We start from the raw sequence: 20,912 nt of genomic DNA, 5'->3' as shown, positions 1-20,912 counted from the left end.
CAGAAAATGGTTTGAAATAAGTCGAGCACCACTCAACTACTAGCCAAGGTTGTGGGTGTTTGTATTTTTAAGTGCTTTGAAGCTTAGACTCAAACATACAAAGCAGAAACGTTATAAATTAAAAGCAATAAAATCAACCTAGGATCATGTAATGGCTTCGCATATACGTACAAGGAGTGGAAAGGAGACAGAATGATGCCCACGTAACTTCACACACTTTTAATGCTACATAAGTGCTCTCCACGTTCATTTCAGTGTTTCTTTTAACGCAGGTGGAAGGAGCAGGAAGTGTTTCAATGAAATCACCTCAGGATCAAGAGCTACTTCCCCCAGTTTCAAGCTCTGCGTGTTCAAACGTCTTGAGAGGAAACGCTTTACTTCAAATCCTGCTGTTTGTTTCTGGTTTCAGCAGCCTCTGGTTTTCCAGCTACATAAACAATAAACAGTTCAGCATCTCTTTCCTAGTAAAGCACTGCCAGTAGTTCACCTTCATGGAAACCCACTACCCCCAACCCTTCACAAATGACCCCGTTGTACAACAGAAGCAACCAGTTCAGCTTAGATCAGAGAGGCAGAAAAGGAACACGGTAACAGCCAAGAGACAGCTATTAAGGAGACGATATTGGAGAGGGAATGAGATTTGTAGCCTAATCAAAACGCATTTCATACAAAGGCTTTTGGCAGAGGCAGGTAGGACAAGATATTTTACAACTCAACTTCTTTGTGTTCGTAGCATTAATGGAAAGAAAATCTTACTTGCTTTCAGGGGGAAGAATGAGTGCAGTGTACCATGTTTGTTTGCCACCGTTGAGTTTGGAACAAATCTTCATACAAAAGTTATTCTCATTCTAAATTAAGTGGGGGGAAAAAATGTAACAATAATATGTATTTTAATGCTAAAGCAAACTGTTCAAAGTGGCATTTAATAGGATTTGTTAAAGTGGTTATCTAACAAAAATGGGTTAACAAAATCCCATTCATTAGTAGTCACCAAATAAGACATTTCTCATGCATATGACAAAAGTCCATTCGTGTACTGACAGAGGTCTGTTTACTGTGTACAATATTTCCATAAATTATAACGTTTCACAGCCCCTACCATTCAAGAATATTTCAAACAGATTATATATTATATTTGTATATGCAAACTATTTTATATACACTAATATAAAGATCCTTAGAAGTACCATTATGACTACCTTTATGCTCTCTCTAAAATGCATAGCTTTCCAATATTTTCTTGCAGTTACCAAAAAACTTTACAGATTAAAGCTGCTTATCAACGTGGCATGTTCATAAAAACAAAGTGAAATAGTTCTATACTAACTTTATATTAAACCCCTTAAAAAACATGGTGTTTCTTTTTAATGGAAAAAAACCAAGCTAGTGAAAATTCAAGTAAACTATGCTCACTCTTTGCCCAAAATACTATGTGAAATTAACCCTAGAAGTACAGTGAACTTCTCAACCAGGACTGTAATACTGCATTTCTCATGGAGAAAAATGCTTGTCATGCCACAAAACCGCACTGCTTTCCACTTCAGCTGGGAGAAGCTTTAGATGACATTTAGTAGGTAAGCATCAGAACAGAGGAAAAGCCGATCAGTTACATATGAAGAAATTAGAGCTATTCCAGTTTCGTTTCTGCAGTCTGTTATTAAACCAAGTGACAATAACCAGAGTTTCCCACAAACTAGAAGTCATACATGGTTTGCAGACATCAACCGAATGGGAAAAGGAAAAAAGAACCAACTGTTAAAAGTCTGGTGTTAAAATAACCAGTCTGGGAGAAGGAAAGCCAGACCACTGCTGTAGTTGGGGGCAAGTGATAGCTTGCTTGTTATGCATAAACTTCGAGACCTCCATGCCACAAAATGCCTTAAAAGTGCAGAACAAAACTATCAGCGATAAATGAGAACAACTCATTTTGTTATACCCATCATCTAGCTTTAACTCAGTGCTCTGCATCTCTAATAGCTGCTTAACAAATAATGGATTCCCCTCACAAAAAAAATTGCTACACAAGTAAACAGTGTTCACAGTAATGCAATCAGTAACAGGGTTTGTTTTTGTTTTTTTAAGTTTCCATAAGTCAGGTGTATCTGCAAAGCTTTATACAGTTTAATGCGTAAGTATTCCAGTAAAATTAAGTGAAAACTAAGTTTAATTCTACAGGGTAATATCTACCATACAAGACTAGATTATGTACAGTATGGGACTGGTATGACAACTGCCAGTGCATCGTGATGTTCAGCTACCTCACCCACCAGATCGGTCTTTGTTCAACAAATCGTTAATAACTTGATATACAGACCTATAAACCTACAGACTGATTTGGCAAGATTAGTGCTACCACTGGATATATACCAGTGAACAGTGCTGCAAAATTAAGTTGACCTGAACATCCCATACCCACAAGATTACAATTTGTTGACTTGAAAGTCTGGACTTCACACGTAAAACATTAAAACTAGAATCCTAACTGGAGTGAGGGCGGGCAGTAAACAAAGTAATACAGGTGGAGATGAACTGTATCTCTTCAGAAAGGTATGGAAAGAATCGAAAAAAGTTGACATTTCAGCCTTTAAAGACAGCCCTGCTCTGCTCAGCTCAAGGCATAAAAACAGCCCAAGTAGCTCTAAAACTACAATTCTTATTCAGCGTGAGTAAAGGCAGATCCTGCACAAGAAGATGCATCAGAGGCTTCCATAAGTATCTCTCCCCCCACTTCATTGCCTAACACAAGTATGTCTTTCAGCTTACAAAAATCCGGTGGCCCTCCAAGCTCTACTAACCTGCTGGAATCACTGCAGTGTCTGCAGCTGCAAACTCTACATGGAAGGGAAAGGTCCCCTTTAAGAAAAACTCTCAAATGCCTCTGAGGGCCATTTTGGTCATTCATGAAAATTAAGAAAAAAAACTTATTTCCAACAATACTTCTCATGAAAAGATGGGTCACCGATCCATTACGAACATAGCTCTCACCATATAAAGCACCAAAAAGTCAGAAACAAGGAAAAAAAAAAGTTCTTAAATTAAGATTTACAAGTTTGTACACTATTTCCTAGGCAAAAGGTTGACCTTACTGCAAAGTTTATAGGTGAAAACATGACCAGTTACTCTTAAGGGGAATGTATATCTTGCTATAACTTAAAGGTAGAAAATATTCACTGTTCTATATACACATTTCAAACAGGAGACAGTTTAACTTAACTGAATAATTGCCAATGTAACTCCGTATTAACTCACTGACCACTCAACTAAGCATCAGTAGCCAATTAGAAAGCTTGAGTTCTGTACTTTTAAAAACGTGATTTTTTCCTGTCCTGTTTAATTGGTTTTCTTTTAAAAATGTATTATAGTGCATAGCCTAAGTCAGACTTTCAAAGAGATACAGCGCCTTTCAATGCAGTTTTTGCAGCATTCAAAAGGGACTTTTCTCCCTTCAAATTAGATGTTCATTGAAAAATCTGAATTGAGTGCTGTACTGTAGTAAAAATATTTCAGTCACAGACTGATATAAATGTATACTGTGCAGTACTATGATTGTTTGATGTCCATCTGCACACATTTTACTTGGGTTCTTCAATTGTCCCCTTGCTGAGGTCTGTCATTTTGGGGTATTTCACTTTCTTCTGGTCTAGCTCGTTCTGAGCCCACAGTAGTAGTTTCAGTAATTTTGCCAACTTGGGCGTCGATTCACGATTTTCATAGTCTAGAACAGCTTGATTAACCTCACTCCATACCTGGAAAAGAAATACTGGAGTTTAGTAACAGTTTGCCTATGATTAACACTTTGTAATGTTACAGAGACATTGATAACATCACACACAGCTTGTTAACTCCTCAGAATGAGGCCAGGACAAAGCTCCATATACCAACAGCCTAGAGAAACAAAGAAGAAAGTCAAACAGCCTATTATTGGCATCATCAGGTTTTAGAATGCTGCTTAAGAAATACTTCTGCTCTTTTGCACAGAGCTATACACATTTCCATATATTTCAAAAATATTTGGACACGGTTTTCACCACACACAAATAAAATACATCGACTTCCTTATGAGCAAATTCTACCTTCTGTCGCTGCATCATGTTCAGCAAGTCTCCAAATGGTGATTCTTCAGGATTATCAAAGGCAAGCAAAGCCAGCGTGCGCTCCATTTCTGTCAGGCATTCCCGGCTCTCCTCGCCTTGTTCTGCTAATTGGGTCTGAGCAAATTCCAGAGCTGCTTCTGTCTCACGCTGCCGAATCAGTTCAATCAAATGCTGCTGCTACATACAAAAAAAAACCACAGTGATATTAGCTAAACAAAGCAGCAAATCTCCAGTATTTCGAGACCATAATCTTCTGTCATTTGTATGTAATTTGAGACAAATACTAATCCATACCATGAAAGCTTAAGGTCATTTCTAAACATCTAAGAAGTAACAGATTTGCCAACAAGATTTACTAGTAAAGGCAGTCTGAGGTTTCCAAATAACACGTTTTGAAAATGTGTTTCTAAAGGAACCACCAGAAATCCAGATTAATAGTTGGTAAATCACAGATCATTCCCACTGTTAAAAGTTTCCAACTTACTAATTAACATGATATGACAGTTGTTGTACCATGCCACAGATCTTCCCATAACTATTAAATGATATCAAAAACGAACATTTGAAACTGCAATTATGTTCAGCCACAAATCCCTTAACATACTCTTAAACTCACACTTCTTCCAGAGTTTCTTAACAACTTCTAAAACAAAAACGGCCACTTGTCCTTACCTGCAAATGAAAGTAGAGATATCTGTTTGTATCTAACAGTTCTGGATGGAGGCTGTTTATTAATGAAATGGCTTCTTGAATCTGTCCTTTCAGAATCATTTCTCTGATTTTTATTCTTTCATCGAGAGTCTCTAAATCAACGCTGGGTTCAATTCCAGACTCCATTCGAAATTTCTCTGCTGCTTCTTTAAAGCCCTCTGAAATAAAAACGTTTTACCTACAAATCTGTTTCACAAATGGGCTCCTATTTTAAGAATTTGCATTATTTTGTTTCTCCCTCCCATCCCCAACCACATTTATATAGTTTTAATGAGAAAAAACAGATAAAGAAAACTAACTTTGTTTTTCTAAAACAAATGTAGTTGTTGGTAAAGGTTTTTAATGGCCACCCAGAATCTTAAACTTTATTTAATAAAGTTTACTTTATTAAGCCACTAAGATGCTCTCCTCTCATCTCAGAAGATCCAGTCGCACACTGATGTAAACAGGGGTGTAGATCAAATATAAATGCCTCCACCCTAGTATAGCTTCCTGTGATGGTATGCATCATAATTGCCAGGGACAATTTCCGAGGGTTTCTGATTGCTCTAAGTATAAAGTTAGGCTATATGCTGAAGGGCTTAATCATTTTGGTCTCAAACTGTTTTGACAAGTGTCCTTTCAGAGTCTACCTTTCTAGACAGTTAAAACTTACTTCTGATAAACGCTCTGCGAAGCTTCATGAGTGCTATTTAAAAACAGCTACATATCTTGAGTTCTTTCTCAATGGCACAAAAAAAAAGGTATCATAGAGAAGCAGGGCATTTCAGTTTACAGCAATCCAAAAATACTTTCTTCTATATCTTTTAGTGTAAGAATTAAGGTCAGCGTAATTTCTATGTCAGTATATCTGCCGGGTCCCTGTTTTAATCTAATTGATTCTGTGTCCACTTAAGAGAATACAAGAGCACGTGTACCTTACTAGAAGTCAACAGCAATCACCAAATCCTTAAAGTTGTTAATGTCACTCCTTATAGTACCATAGTGTATCCAAAGTGGTTTGCCCCAACAAAGTAAAAGCTTCCTAGCACTACAACACACCCTTACCTGTGACAAGGTAGTTCATGATAAGGCGGTTCATGTCTGCTCTCTGAATATGCAAGTTATTAAGTTTTTCCATCCATTCATCTTTTGTGATTTCATCAGGTTTTTCTGCATAACTCATCCTGGTCTCTTACTACAAAGACAGAAAAACATTTCATTTAACACAATTCAATTAAAAGCAAGTTTAATGTGTGTACGCACAGTTCTACTACTATCTCTGTATCTTTCTAATGACATCTCTTAAATTAATATCCCAAAGGACCCTTTTATCTCCACACATTATTTTACATTTTCTTTTCCTTCTTCCTGCACTTTCAGCCAGTTTCTAACTCTGCTTTCATCCATCATCCATATACAAAATTCAAACACCACTATCTTGTTAAATCCAGTCCAAATAAAACGTTGTCTAAAAGTCATACAAGACCCACAGCATGACCACGCAGAGCAAATGAATCCAAGTTTTACAACTGACTAGAAAATCTATGACTAATTTCCAAAGCGAAACATATGTAACCAATATCTGTTTTAAACAAAAACACTGACTGGATGGCTACGTATGTCACACGGCCACAAAAGAAGGCAGTGAGTGCCCCCACGCACAACCAGCCGGCTTAGAGTGACTGTCACAGGAGCTCCTGCCAACGCTACTAAGTTATTTCCTGTTTGTTTTCATTCTCGGATTTGGAAACAGCGCACTCTGCTAAAACCGAAGCCGGTTATTTGTCCGCTTCTGACAGAGGCAGCGGAAGGGGGAGGAGAGGCGGCAACAACAGCAACAGGCACCGAAACACCGAGCGGCAGCGCACCGCCTGCCTCCCCTTCCCAACAGAACAGCCGGGAGACCACGGCTCCCACCAAAGCCGCACCGACCCCAACAGCGCCGGGCAGCGGGGGACAGGACGGGCCCGGAGCTACGCGAAGAACCGAGCGCTCCCGGCCCGCGCTGCCAATCACAGAATCACAGAATGAGCCGGGTTGGAAGGGACCTCAAGGATCATGTAGTTCCAACCCCCCTGCCTGGCAGGGCCACCAAACATACACCTTTACTACATCAGGTTGCCCAGGGCCCCGTCCAACCTGGCCTTGAACACCTCCAAGGACGGGGCATCCACAACCTCCCTGGGCAGCCTGTTCCAGGGCCTGACCACTCTCCCAGTAAAGAACTTCCCCCTAACATCCAACCTAAATCTTCCCTCTTTTAACTTAAAACCATTTCCCCGTGTCCTGCTATTGTCAGCCCTTTCCAAGAGTTTACTCCCCTCCTGGCAGTAAGTTCCCTTCAGGTACTGAAAGGCTGCAATGAGGTCACCCCGCAACCTTCTCTTCTCCAGGCTGAACAAACCCAACTCCCTCAGCCTGTCCTCATAGGGGAGGTGCTCCAGCCCCCTGATCATCTTCCTGTCCCTCCTCTGGACCCTTAACAAAATCTCCATGTCTTTCTTGTACTGAGGGCTCCACACCTGGACACGGTACAACAGATGGGGCCTCACAAGAGCAGAGTAGAGAGGGACAATCACCTCCATATCCCTGCTGACCACCCCTCTCCTGATGGAGCCCAGGATCCCATTTGCTTTCCGGGCTGCCAGAGCGCACTGCTGGCTCATGTTGAGTCTCTCGTCCATCCGGACCCCCAGCTCCTTCTCTGAACCACGCGGTGTCCCCCAAGTGCTGCGGTCCGAGCCCCGCTGTGCACCCCGACCTTCCCCCTCTGAACAAGACCCCGCTCAGCCCCGGCCTCCAGAGGCGCATCCTCCGACCCGGCCCACCCACACCAGGCCACACAAGCGCACGGCTCCGTTCCCCACAGGCCCGGTGCCTCCCCACCGTCCACAGCGATCAGCAACGGACCGAGCCGCTAAGCCGAGGCGAGAACCGCGACAGCCCAAGTACCCTGAGGGAAGGAGCGGCCCCGCCGGCGCCATCTTACCGAGCGCGCTGCGATACCGGCTGCAACGCACCAACGCGGACACCTCCGCCGCCTCTGCTAGGCCTCCGGCGAGCGGATCTCGCGAGAACTGCTCTCAGCCAATCGAAGAGAGAAAGCTCAACCATAGAGATGTGCCGCGGGATAGAGCGTACGTCGTGTATATACACACACACACACACATCCAGCGGGGCGCTGGTACCATAGAGATGAGGCGCTCGGCCTCTCTGTAGCGCTCAATTGAGGCCGGTCCCGCCGGGAGGACCACGGAGTCAGTAGCACAGAGTGAGGGCGGCTGAGGGCAGGCTACAAAATGGCCGCCGTGCCACCTACTGTAGATGGGACGGGCAAGTGGCGCTGGGTCTTGTCTCTTCTATGGCTCCATCGAGCCGCCTGTCCCAGCTGCAGGGCACAATATCTCCTCTTATCCTCCTGATCTCTAAGGTCCCTTCCAACCCACACGAGACTGTGATACTGTGATATAATAAACTTGCCACAATTAGATCCAAAAAGGCTTGTGAATCAAGGCACAAAGGCAACAAAACTGCTCTATTTGTGTATTGAAACGAGAGCAGGGCTTAAGAGGTACATCTGCATATGAAATATGGCAAATGATACTAATTGAGAACATATAATTTCACTCAGTGGGAATATGGATACAATTACTCGTTTTTCACTCCTAGTTTTGTAGCTACCACAACAGATTTGTTGCTTAGGAAAAGACACAACCTTCCAATTCTATTCCTTATACATCTCAACCTTCAGGCTTGTGAATCTTCCCTTTAGATTCTTGTCCCTGATTTTTGTCAGCTCCTCCCCCAAAAGGTGGAGTTTCTTAGGAGACTTCCATAAAGACAGAGGGAGTAGGAGAATTTCCCTCTCTAGAAGGGTTTCCTGAGCTTACTATTGAGGGAAGTGCACCCTGAGTAAAGCGGAGACACTTGAGAGCACCTCAAGCTTTTGTTTGAGAGAAAAGGCTTTGTAGCAACCTAAATTGTAAGCTGCATAGTTCTTCTATGGTAAGCTTCACAAATAAGAATAGCCCTTGGTAAAGTATTTCTCTGTTTGTGCAGAGATACGCTGGGAGCCTTGTATAACCAAGTACCTGGAGGATACGCTGCCTTAACACCTGGTGTATCTGTGGTGTGGTTTGTATCTGGGGATACAAACCTTATTCTGCTCATCAAAAAAGGTAAAGCTGGGGCACAGCCAACAAGGATTAGTCTCTTCTGACTTGAAGTGATCAATATTTATATTGAAAAGCAATGGAACAGGGATAAGAACTTGCTTGTTAGCTTTCATCCCTAGTCTATTATTGGGATAACCCTGTCTCTAGTTTTTACCTGTTGTTGTTTTCTCATTCTTGATAAATACAAATACAATTAGAGAAACCCCAGGGATAATCAAGCACAGATATATTACCTGCAGAAGAAAGTCTCACTGACTTTCTTGACTCAGTCTCTCTGTACTGACTGCCTAATAGTAGATGAGATCTGAGAAAGCAATGGGAAAAGGATTTAAGGTTTTATTTTAAAAGAATTTAAAAGAATTTATTTTATTTTTTAAAAGGTTTTAAGGAGAGTAGTGCCGAGGGCTTGGTAGATATCCTGGCATAAGCTTTTCTGGTACTTTAGATGCATAAGGTGCTTATTAAACTGTTTTAGAAGCCAATTGATATGTATTAATCTTGTACTTTTGTATAGGAGTCTGTTTCTCACATATTGGTGTTTCTCTGTGGAGTAAGTATTAATACAGTCCTGCTTTACAGGTGGAGACGGTGCCTATGTTGAAAAGCTAATAGTAACTTTAATGCCATCACCCTTAGCTTTTACCCTCAGGAGTCTCATACTGTGCCTATTTGGCTCCCAAGTGTGTTTTTAGGGGCCCAGGCATTTTATAATGATGTTTATTGGGATATAAGGGCCGCTTTAGGGTTGAGTAGCACTGAGGGGGCCGCTCGTTTCCCGCCCAACTCCCAGCTGTGAGGAAGCGCGCGGGCTGCTGGGCCGGGGGGGCGGAGCTTGTATCGGCCGAAGTCCTCCGAGAGCCGTGCGCAAAGCGAGGCGCGGTGGGCGTTCTAGCCTACGGTTGGCCGCCATATCCGTCTCTATGGTAGCGCGGGGAGGAGCGGCCCCGCCCAGCGCTTTGGAGCCGTTGCGAGAAGGAAATGGCGGCGCGGCGCGGCTGAGACCTTCGTGGCGTCGGAGAGATCCCGCACCCACTGACCGCGGTGAGTGAGGGAGGCGGTGGGAGAAGCACCGGGGAGAGGAGGAGATCGAGAACCGGGCAGCCGCTGCGGAGGAGGAGGGGAGGCGGAAAAGACACGGCCGCCACCTCAGGCCTCGGGGCTCGATGAGAAAATGGAGGCGGGCGGTGTGGGCCGGGAAGGCCGCAAGGCTGAGGGGAGGGATTGGGGGGGAACTGGGGATGGCGAGGCCTGTTTCCAGGGAACCATCGGTGTGGCTGCGGGCCCAGGGCACGTCGGAGGCCTGGCACGTCGAAGGCCACACATTGCGGGGGCCCCGGAGGAAGCCCCGAGCCGCCGCCCCGTGAGCTCTTAACGTGGTTGGGCCGCGGAGGAGAGGACGGCCTCTGCAGGAAGGCGGGCTCCTCCATCTTGGGGGGAGAGAGAAGGAGAAGGACGGGCGTGAGCTGAGCCCAGCGACGTCACGGGTCAAGCTGACGGCGGCGAGCTTCCCTGTGACGCTACAACCGACATTAACCGCCTTTTCGGTCCCGTTCAACGTATCCCGCTGCCGGATGAGGGTTTCTCCGCCTCGGGCCTATTAAGTGGTGGGATGCGGGTGGAGAGCTGCTCCTCGGCATCAAGGGCTCGGGGTGGGTCCTGGCACGAGGTTATGGGGCTTTGAGCTGGGTGATGGAGACGGCTCCTCAGTGGTGAGTTCAACAGGAAAAGTAGAGTTTTAGCATGTGCTGGTGCCTTGTAGAGAAGGGAGAAGGGGTTGCATCATTAGTTAATGCCAATATGTATTGAGTATTTATACTGGTCAATGTCTGATACTGTCTACCTTTCTCCCTCCCTATTAATGTATTTCTGTACTGTCCCTTGTGCCTTGCACAAAGCTGTGCTTTGAACGTGACCAAATTCTGTTTCATACAGTTATCTGAGCAGTAACTGCATTTTAGTAGTGGATGAATAAGATCCTGTCATCTTAGCTTGTCATTTTCAACTCAGAAAGAACACTTCATATTGTTTAATAAACTGAATAATGTGTATGGATTACACTCACATATACTCAGTACTTAAAACCAGTGTAATGGTCTTGTCTTGTTGCACTGGTTTTGTTCCCTTTTTTTTCCCCTGGGAACTTCAGGAAGGGAAAAAATGATAATTCCTTTTACTTAATGGGCAAGTTTTGTGCAGCATTAAGATCCTTTTTAGAAATTATTAATGTTTTAGACTCCAAATAATCTTTTTGAGGCTGCAAGAGTAGTTCATTTCAGTGCTTAATCATCACAGCTTTGTTGAAGTATATTATTTGGCAGTTGGTATTCAACTGTATTTTAATTTTATTAAAAATTTCCACTTAAAGCTATTTATATAAGAGCTTCTTTAGAAGTGGTAATGTCAAGAGGTACAGCTTAAACTGTGTCTTGTTGATACACTTATAAATGAAATTTAGCAGCCATTCAAGCAGTTGGATTGCTGGTCAATGAACAATGTCAATATATAGTTAGTTACTGTACAAGTGTAGTATTTACTGTGCTAATTTAATAGAGATTTTAGGTTGTGCTTTGCCTTTATATGCCAATTGCTTGTTATTGTTCTTTGACACTTCAAACTTTCTATAGGAGTAAAATAGCAAACAAAATTGAGTGTGTTTCTCAGTGTTTGATGGACTCAGCAGAAGATGGTGGCTCTATTTAATTCTGTTTTAAGATTTTTCTCTGGGAGTAGATGGTATGATTTAATTTCAGTTTCAGATTCCGTCTGTAGAGTTTTAACTGTGTGCTTTTAGTTCTGCAGAGCCTGAACTTCAGCCAGAAGTCTTAAGTGGAGAAGGGAAAGGGAAGGATTATAAGGATTAGGCTGGAAGATTATGGAATGTAACTGATAGAAATGGGAAGAGACAGGACTGTACTAAGCAAGAGTAAGATTAGATGGTTTCTTGTTGACAGAAGTGCTAATGTCTGTCTGTGTTAGTTTTACACTGAGCTTTTTCTGCCTAATGTCACCTATAATGTTTCAACCAGTAGGACAGTGGTAGAAGTACAACTGATTTTACCCAGTTTATGCAGGATTTGCTCTCAGTCCTCCTCCTTAGGACTGTTTTAGATCCACTGTCAATATACTATGAACATATTGCTTTAAAGGTTGTATTACTGTTATGTTTTTATATAATACAACTTCAGAAAGAAGTTAATAGAATAGTGAGTTTTAGTGGAGTTACTGTTAAAAGCATTGATAGACTTCAAGGTTAACAAGTAACTTAAAATTCCCACTAGGGAAGAGACAAAAATTAAATGCGTATTACACGTGTTCTTGTGGTAAACCCTAATTGCAATTGGTATTTGAACTGTTGACTGTGTAGTAACGTAATCAGTATGCTGTAATCACTTGACTGTATTCTGAAGGAAGATCTCATGTTTTTTATGTCATATACTGACCCCTTTTTGATGGCGTGAGAATGAAATTGCTCACTGGTTTCAGATGTATTTATAGCTCACTTTCTATTTCACATTGAAAAGGGAAAAAGGTGTAACAGCAAAGCGTGGTGTTTTTTCCAGCAGCTGGGCTGGTAGGATCAGAAACTGTAATCCTGCAGTTGCTCTGAGTCTATTTCTGTACACTTAGTTCTGCTGACAACCAGGATTAGACATGCCAGAGGATACAGAGAGATACATGTAAAACTAAGATAGATACATTGTAGGAAGTGTAACTAGTTTATGTATCATAGTGCCAATTGACAAAAAGCCTGCCCAGCTTTACTAGTTAGTACAAAGCTATTGAAGGAGAAGAGGGAATTTTAAGTAGTGTGAATATTCAAGCTGAAACTTGACAATTCAGTACTTTCAATATAGTTCTATGTTTAAAAATAAAGAAGCAATGGGATCTTGAAGAATTAAACTGTTTGTGTTCACTTAACATCCCACTATTCATAAGTCACAATAAAGAACTGATTTCATTGGTACTTCAGTGGAGGAATATCAGATGGTGTGAATCAGTTTTCCAGAGCTCTTTGTTTCCTTTGCAGTTGCTGGCAGTATATTATCAGTGGTGCTGAAGAGGTCAGGTTTTGTAGCAGAAGCTGAATGTTAAAACCAAAAAATGTAGTGTATATTTGTGAAATATTTCCATCCAAAGTGGTAGAAAAGGAATGGTAAAGATAATTGTATAGTGAGTAATAACCAATGGCAGTCTAAGTTTGTAGTTGCTGTCTGTTTGCTAAACGTAGGACTGTGGCTTACGAAATTGGCTTCATGATTTTGAAGCCATAAGGAGACATTTTTTTTTTCTTGGAATACAAGCTTTTGACCACAGAAAGGTGCTTTCCCCCCCTCCCTTTTTTATCTAAAAGGGGAAAAAAGGGCAGAACTGTCTGTGCTGCTTGGGATTGTGCTTGCAGTGGTTCTTAATGTTCTTTTTGCCGTGTCATTTTTGCTTGTATTATTCTTACCTTGAGAGGGGAGGTAAACCTGAGGAAAAAATCTACATTTGTTTTTGTTGCTTTGGGTAAACTCTTGTGGTTTAGAGTAGATCTGGGGTTACCTTGTGTAGCTGAATGTGGAGAAAAGCTTTTGATGGTGTTACAGGAGCACTAAGCTTGATAGTAAGCCATTGAAGTCTCTGCCTCATGTGAAGCTCTGGGGTAGAGAATACCAATCATATCTCTATAATATTTTGTTCTTAAAATTAGTAACTGTATCCTTACATTGGAAACTCTTAAGTATCATTTCTGTTGGACTCTGATGTAGCTTTATTCATCCAGAGAATGTGTGAACTTTCAAAGTCTTGCTTCTTCCTGAGGTGAACCCATTCTTTACATAGAAGCTCCTGTTCTAATGTGTTGGTAGAGCCTTCAAATTCAGTGTGCGGCTGCACTGATGAAACTGTATTGCACTGAAATGGTGCATACCTGCCACCCCACCCTGTAAAGACAGCATACGGGTGAAAGTACAGTTTTAATGGTGCCATTACCTCTATGTGAGGAACGTACACCACTGCTCTGTTGATTAGGAACTGTGCCCCTGAATGTTTCTGGCTTGTGTAATTGTGACGGTGAAGGCCTATAGTATAACCAGGGAGCTGCCTGAACCACTTGTTTTAGTTGGGTAGCTGTATTATACTCTGCAGCTGTTCATTATCATTTTGGGGTCTCACTGTTGACTGGAGTCCACTGTGTGTTTGTGGTAATGTGGTTTTGTGCTTACACATTAAATTCAATGCCTCCAGAGGTGCCACATTCACTGCCTGTGTGCAGGGCTGTTGTCCTATTTGTGGCAATGGCTTTCTTAGGCTCATGTAAGGTAAGTGAGTAACATGACAGAAATCATGGGAGGGATGGGATGATGGTGTAGACACTCTGTAGAGGGACTTATTAAAATAAAAGAGTGACTGAAGGTTCTTTTTTACAGGAGTGAACACCATATGAAGATACGTGTTCTTGTAATAAATCTGTTTTCTTAATTTATTTAAATTGCCAAATTGGTTTCATTTGCTAGTGGGTTTTGTTCTCTGATTCTTGATACCTTTCCTAAGTGGAGAAACTGATTTTCCAAGGGTACAGGTTCTCCTGTATCCTGCAGTGCATCAGTTTCTGTCTTGGGTCAGCATAATCTCATAATAGTCATGTTTGTTACCCCCCTGTGGCTTTTGTTAGGGATTTAGATGAGGTGCTACACAACACTTTCCAGTTCCCATGGTTGGGCTTTGTGAGTATTGTTGCCTGTCTTTGTAAAGGTGGGTGGGCAGGTGAGGCAGAAGCAGGAGCTCATGGTGGAAGGATGTAGTAGGAGACTTGTAGGTGCTATTGCTGCCATCTCTGACAAATATCATGTCTTGTATTTGGGACTGAAATACTTTTGTGGTAGTAAATGCTACCTTGAAAGTAGATCTTGATGCTTTGTGCTGTTGTGTGCAGAGTTCATATTTGCCTGGATATACTACAGCTTCATGCAGCCTAAATTCCTTCTTTAAGAAGGGTCTGTTCTTCATTTTATTAGTGTGGGGGTATTTATGAGGAATATGGCTGTATTACTTGAATATGCATTGTTGAAATCACAAAGTATGTTAATGTTAATTTTTTTAATGTGAAATAACGTATTGTCTCTGGAATAGGAAGAAGTTAACTTTAAAGCTGTTAGTACTGCAGTAGATTTTTGCAGTATTACTTTTGGTTGCTTTTTGTATTCTTCTTCACTGCTTATTATTAGATATAACTCTCAAGCAAATTGTGTTTTTAACTACTTTCAAATGTGGAGGTTTTACTGGTAAAAAATGTATTTGCTAGGAATGTCTGAGCTTCTGACCTTGAGCTGCAATGTATCTGTAGCAGTCAAACAGTGGGATAGTAAATTATTCATGAAGTGGAGTTGGGCAATATAACTCCAATCAGTTTCTGTACATCTGGAGTTAAGCATTATGGTCGCTGCCTTTCTGACTTCTTTACTGCATATCTTCTGTTTCAGTGTTCCCACCTCGCAGCTTTAGGAAAGGTAATTTCCTTTTTTCAGAAGGAAGGTATCAGAATTAGTAACCAGAAGGTACATTCCATATGAAAGCGGACTATATGGAAATTGAACGTAGGGGAAATGCTTTCTTAGCAGAGGTGTATCTGTTTTCATGGATCTTGACATACACCCGCAAATGTCAAGGGCTCTTATCAGCCTTGAGGTAGGTGTGGACTGTGCGAGTCCTCAGAGAAGTGGTAGAACACCTCACATTTACAATCAGTATCTGTAGTTTCTCAGTTAAGTGTTCTGCTCTTGGCACTTTCCTGAAGGAGCAGGCGGAGGGAACTGCACCATCGCCATGTGTGCACAGCTTTTTCCATTGCTAGTGCTGAACTTATTTCCTGCTGTTCTTAGGGATCAGTGACTTTTACCTTTCCTCTACTTTCCAGATAAAACTTCTGATCTATGGATGGGGTAGGCTTTGCCCTATTGACTTTCTCTGAGCTGCTTTTGTGATGCTTGTTGATGCAAAGGATTAATTTCGCTAATGTTAATTAGAGTACAAGTTTCCTGGATGTGATCTTTGACAAGTTGGGGATAAAAATTAATTTTCAATGGAATCAGTCATCTAACTGAGAGCAACATCAACTAAACTATACCAGCAGTTGTTTTATTTGCATCAGAAATGATGTCCTTATTTGACTTCTCAGCCAATCATGTGATATGATGTGATAATAATAATGGCCCAGACTTCTTCTGTCTGGGTATGGAGTTGAAATTGGTCACTGATTAATGGTACTTGCTTTTAATAGCCTTTATTAAAAGCAAGACTTTTATTGTACTTTAATTTTCTTTGCGGGTGCAAATACCTTTCTGTATTGTCAATAAGTGAAAGTTGCTGACCCTTCTGTTGATCATTGCGGTTATTGGAGATCTCTGACCTGTGTTTGGGTCCTAACATTGAGTATTGACAATGTATCTGAAGCATTAACTGGTGTGTTAGTGGACTTAGCAAAGCCTGTGTCTTGTTAGAGCAGAAGTAAGCCCCCATTGTTAAGTACCAGGGCCCAGTGAATCAAGTCCTGCAGGTGCTAAAGTCTGTAATGTGTCTGAGTCTGCAGTTAACTTTGCTTTCTGTGTTTATATGGGGATGTGTTACATGTGAGACATTGCAAATCAAATACCTTTTTGTATGGAGATATAAAGGCACATAAAGAAATGAGAATCAATCAGCTGGGTGTCATTGTTTGGACCTAAACACTTGTGCAGGGTATTTGTATAGCCTGTAAATTAGCAGGTTCAGGAACTTGTACACATTACAGCATATTGTCTGGCATAAAAGATAGCTCTCATAGAAGAACATGCAGTAAGGTGCAGGATATTTTAAGTGAAGCCATTAACAGGGACTAGCACTAATGAGAAGATAAAGAACATTATTCTTAATAAATAAATGAATTCCTAAGGAAGTAGATAGCTGGGAAGCTGAAATTGGAGAATTTACCCTGAATTTTACCTTTACTTTTTGTTTGTACCCCAATTCTACAAGATGTAGGAGAAGCTCTCTTGGTTGCTCTTAATTCAGTTTAAAGGTAATAATACTAAGTTGACTTTCAATATCTCTTTTTCATGTGAGATCTTCCCAGTTAATTAAGACAGGAAATTCATCATGCAATTAAAATAAAAGTTCTGAAAAAGACAAGATTTTTATGCAGTCTGTGGACACACTGAATGCTTATTACCTCTGAATTGGAGATAATTAATTTGTTAAATGAACCGTTGTCTAAAAAGCAGAAACATGAAAAAGACAGGGAAATGTGGCTGTTCTTTGATAAGTTCGTTCTGTCCTTTTCATGGTTGTGATGACAGTTATATTGAGGCATCTAGAACAGCTTAATTAAATTTGCCTTCTGCAAGTACGGGTATCTTCAGGCTGCCTGCCCTGCAGTTATCATCTCCCAACCGCAGGTAACTTGTAGCTGAGCTCTCCCTTTTTTGTGTGTAGTTTGTGAACTGTTTGGTTACAAAAATGGCAGTGCACAGTAGTACACTAAGGAGGTTTTGTCTGAATGTGGGAATTATAGTGGATTTACAGGTAAGAAAGAGCAGATTAGAGACTTCCTTATTTTGTTCATTTAGTAATGTGGGCAGTGTGAACAACTGCTGTCGTAGCAGCAGGATTTGGAATTTGGAAGGTTTTTTTCTGCCTCCTGTTAAATCAGTTGCTGATGACTTGCAGACTGAATGATACAGGGCTGCATCTAGAAGGATGCTGAATGTGAGTGCTGGCTTCGCACTCCTCTCTTCTTGAGTGCAGTTGATCACATTGGAACTGTAAACTTCTATCAGATAAAGGCTATAATACCATAAGGACTTCAGAAGTTTTACTGTCTTTTCCTTCAGCTGAAAACTATCTAAGCTTAGGATTTTGTATGCTTTGTTTAGTGGCAGTTCTGTGTGTGTGTTTTTTGTTTAAACAAGGTTATTTATTGCTTTAGTGCTTAGGATACTTCGGTTGCTTCTGAAATTAAGGTCCACATTGAATTCAAGTGCCTGACTTTTTCAGGGGAAATCCGAGTGTTTTCCTGCAAAGCAGTACATAAGTAAATGTTTTCTTGACCAAATATTATTTATCAAGATACCGTGTCAGTTTTTTGCTCTACTTCTAGACAAGCAGCTGTTGTTTTATTGGAATGCTCACACTGGTTTGCAAGCTTGATACATTGATCAGAGTTTGAAAAGGAAATCTGGGCTGAGCGGGGCAGTGGGGAGGTACAGCTGGTTGAAGTGTGATGAGCTCTTGCAGCTCATCTTGCAGCTGAGCTGTTGTTGCTGCTTGAAAGGGCTTTTGTGCTCTTGTATGTCTTTGCACTACTTTTGAGACTAATTTTTCATCCTTTCACTCATTGGGTTTTTTTTTTTTGCTGGATTCATAAACCTGGTCTAGTTACCATGAATTCAGGGGGACGTTCCTGTGGTGAGGATGGATGTGTGTGTGGTATAGGCCACGTGTAAGTGAATTGCAACCAAGGGGGCAGGGGATTGGTGGGGCTAAGGCAGAATAACAGAGCAGCCCAAGTAAAGTTAGCATTGCACACTGTTCATCATGGTCCATAACTGTGAATTTATTCAGTTATTCAGCATTTGAAACCTTGAATTGTTTAATGAGGAACTATTTAATGTTACCATTTTAATCTATAAACCTTGATGTTCTATTGTCAAGGCTTACTTCATCTGTGAAAGATCTATTGCCTTTTAAAGAAATTCATAACTTGTCTAACTTTATTTATAGGTAGCCTTAAAGGCTTAATTATTCTCAAAATGAGGATTGTTTACTACATAAGTTCCTAAGTTAAGCCAAAAAAAAAAAAAAGACCAACAAAGCATTTATTATTAATAGCACTTTGTTCTGCCCGGTCTTTTTAAAAGATGGTCTAAAGTTTTCCACAGGCAGGTGGGATCCCTTTGAAAGGAGCTGTGGGGAAAAGGCAGGAGTGTGTTTTAATAGAAAACTAAGCGTTTTCATAGCAAATGTAGAGGGATAGTTTAAATATATTAAATTCTTAAGCCTTCCACCTTGAAATTATTTTAAAATTCTAGTTCTGCTAAAGAGTTTTTTCATCTGAGAAACAGAATAATAAGTAATAGAGGTAATAATAATATCATGTCTTCATTTAAAACAAAAAACCTCACCCACATTATTATTGCATAGAATTTCTTTATTTAATATTGTGTTTGAAAGTGTTATGTTAAACTGTTAACTGTGTGTGTACTGTACAGCCTTAACTCTGGGTGGGGTATGGCTGTCAGACTGCAACACGTGTTGTGTTCAGAGAGCCAGAGTATCTCCAGAGAAGGAGCTGATTCCACTTGGAGAACAAGTTGGTGATTTCAGCTCTGTGGCTCAAAACAAAAATTACAAAGAGCGTGTTGCTCAAACAGCCCTTTATACACCACAGTGTAACTGTAGAATGTGAAGGCAGTAATCTAAGTAGACAGTTCGTTAGTGTATATTGGATAGATTATTCAAATTATATGCACTTTTAAAGTGTTTAAGATATATAGTTTGTTTTCATAGCTTAACGTTACAGTTGAACAAGAAGTGATTAGCTGACTTTCCCTCTTCCTTTAGGATTATCACTTAAAAATTACGTGATGTGTGATGAGTTGGAGATTCTGAACAGGGAGATTGAAAGGTTATTGCAGAGCAGCAGCGTGGAAGGAAGCACTTTGAGTAACTCAGACTGTCTTCAGACATCACTGACAGACTCTGGAGCCAAATACGAATTAGAGCAGGTATTCAATGCCATGAGATACAGTACTAGGGTCTCTAAAGCTAGGTTATTCTCCTGTCTTTTTTCTATTTTTTTTTTTAAACTTGTTTGGGAATGGTTGACACAATGTATGTAATATATGTAGCCCTCTGTAGGGAAAGTGTAGAGGCAAGAGATGCTGATGTGAATATAGCTATATAATATAGCTCCATTCCTTCACCCTACCCCAGAATTCTACTTTCCCACAGTTGTGCAGATTATGAAATTGACTGTTCATTAAATAATAGTGGTCCACTAAGTATCACATTTTGGGATGGGTTCTTTTTTCCCCTGTGTCACTGGTGTTCACCTAGAGATAATAATTGTTTATGAAGAGAGCTTCTAAACAGCAAATTGTTACCAGAATCTGTTTGTATCGCTTTGAAGCAATTATTAGTGTATTAGTGATATCCTACAACTAGTGTGGCTGCTCCCCTCTATTTAATTGCAGAATCCTAACATGCAGAATCTGGCCCTTATCGTTGTGCTTTAAAGGCCAGTTGAAAAGTGCATTTTTTATTTATTTATTTTTATCCCTTTCATCAGGTCCTACTTCCCAAACTCTGTTCTAGTGCTGCTTTAGAGTAGTGGAAACCATATAAATACATATTTTTCCTTCAGATTTTTCAGCCTACTTAACTCAGATACAAACAGTCAGTGTTTGTGTTCCATATTTTTTTTTAATGTAAACTCTTGGGCTAAATATCGGTCTTGTTTTGGTACTGTAAATGAATGCCTTGATTCTGAAATGTTTTTCGTGGTCATTTTTGGGGGGGGGATAAAAAATGTGATTATTAATGTCACCTTCTGCTCTCTGAAGCTTCTGAACTGCTGTGCATTGCAAACCTCTTTAGCAAAAGGGACAATGGTAGGGAACACTCCTTAATTCTTCTGTGATGAATTTCACAAACTGGTTAATCCTCACTGCTGGTAAACCTTGGTGTACTGACACAGTTTTCTGTGTTTTCATTGCATAATATATATTCAGTAAATTTAACTCTCAAGATACTTCTAAAATAGTGGAAATGAGTCTTGATGGGCTCCTCCGTGAATTGATGAGTCTCATCTATTGGTAAGTGTGGAGGTAGTATTGCTTTACTTAAACTTTTCATTCCTGTTTCAATGTCTTTCTGAAAATGAAGAGCTGACAAAAAGATGAAGTAAGAAAAATTGGTTGATAATGGATTCCAATTC

The 20,912-nt window shown here is 40.8% G+C and overlaps 2 protein-coding genes across 4 annotated transcripts in view; one reads left to right on the top strand and one right to left on the bottom strand.

Moving 5' to 3' along the window:
* Window positions 1-37: 37 nt before the first annotated feature.
* GID8 (GID complex subunit 8 homolog) lies at window positions 38-7,896 on the bottom strand. The gene is made up of 5 exons (XM_015881662.2): window positions 7,777-7,896; window positions 5,853-5,982; window positions 4,767-4,963; window positions 4,074-4,271; window positions 38-3,746 (listed from the first exon to the last, which is right to left on the bottom strand). Exons 2-5 carry the CDS (start codon window positions 5,968-5,970, stop codon window positions 3,573-3,575), a joined length of 687 nt encoding a protein of 228 aa, XP_015737148.1. The 5' UTR covers window positions 5,971-5,982; window positions 7,777-7,896; the 3' UTR covers window positions 38-3,572.
* Window positions 7,897-9,813: 1,917 nt separating this feature from the next.
* Window positions 9,814-20,912, top strand: part of DIDO1 (death inducer-obliterator 1) — a 45,269-nt gene continuing 34,170 nt past the window's right edge. The window contains exons 1-2 of one of the 3 annotated variants that reach the window (XM_015881543.2): window positions 9,814-10,003; window positions 19,538-19,701. In XM_015881543.2, the coding sequence (XP_015737029.1) occupies window positions 9,883-10,003; window positions 19,538-19,701 (285 nt within the window). In that variant the 5' untranslated portion in view covers window positions 9,814-9,882. Of the gene's footprint in view, window positions 10,004-10,216; window positions 10,672-19,537; window positions 19,702-20,912 lie in introns of those variants that run through there. The other 2 variants (XM_015881544.2, XM_015881546.1) reach the window with 2 other exon arrangements.

The sequence above is a fragment of the Coturnix japonica genome, chromosome 20 (genome assembly GCF_001577835.2).
Source record: "Coturnix japonica isolate 7356 chromosome 20, Coturnix japonica 2.1, whole genome shotgun sequence".
NCBI lineage: Eukaryota > Metazoa > Chordata > Aves > Galliformes > Phasianidae > Coturnix > Coturnix japonica.
This window is presented reverse-complemented; position numbering and strand designations above follow the sequence as displayed.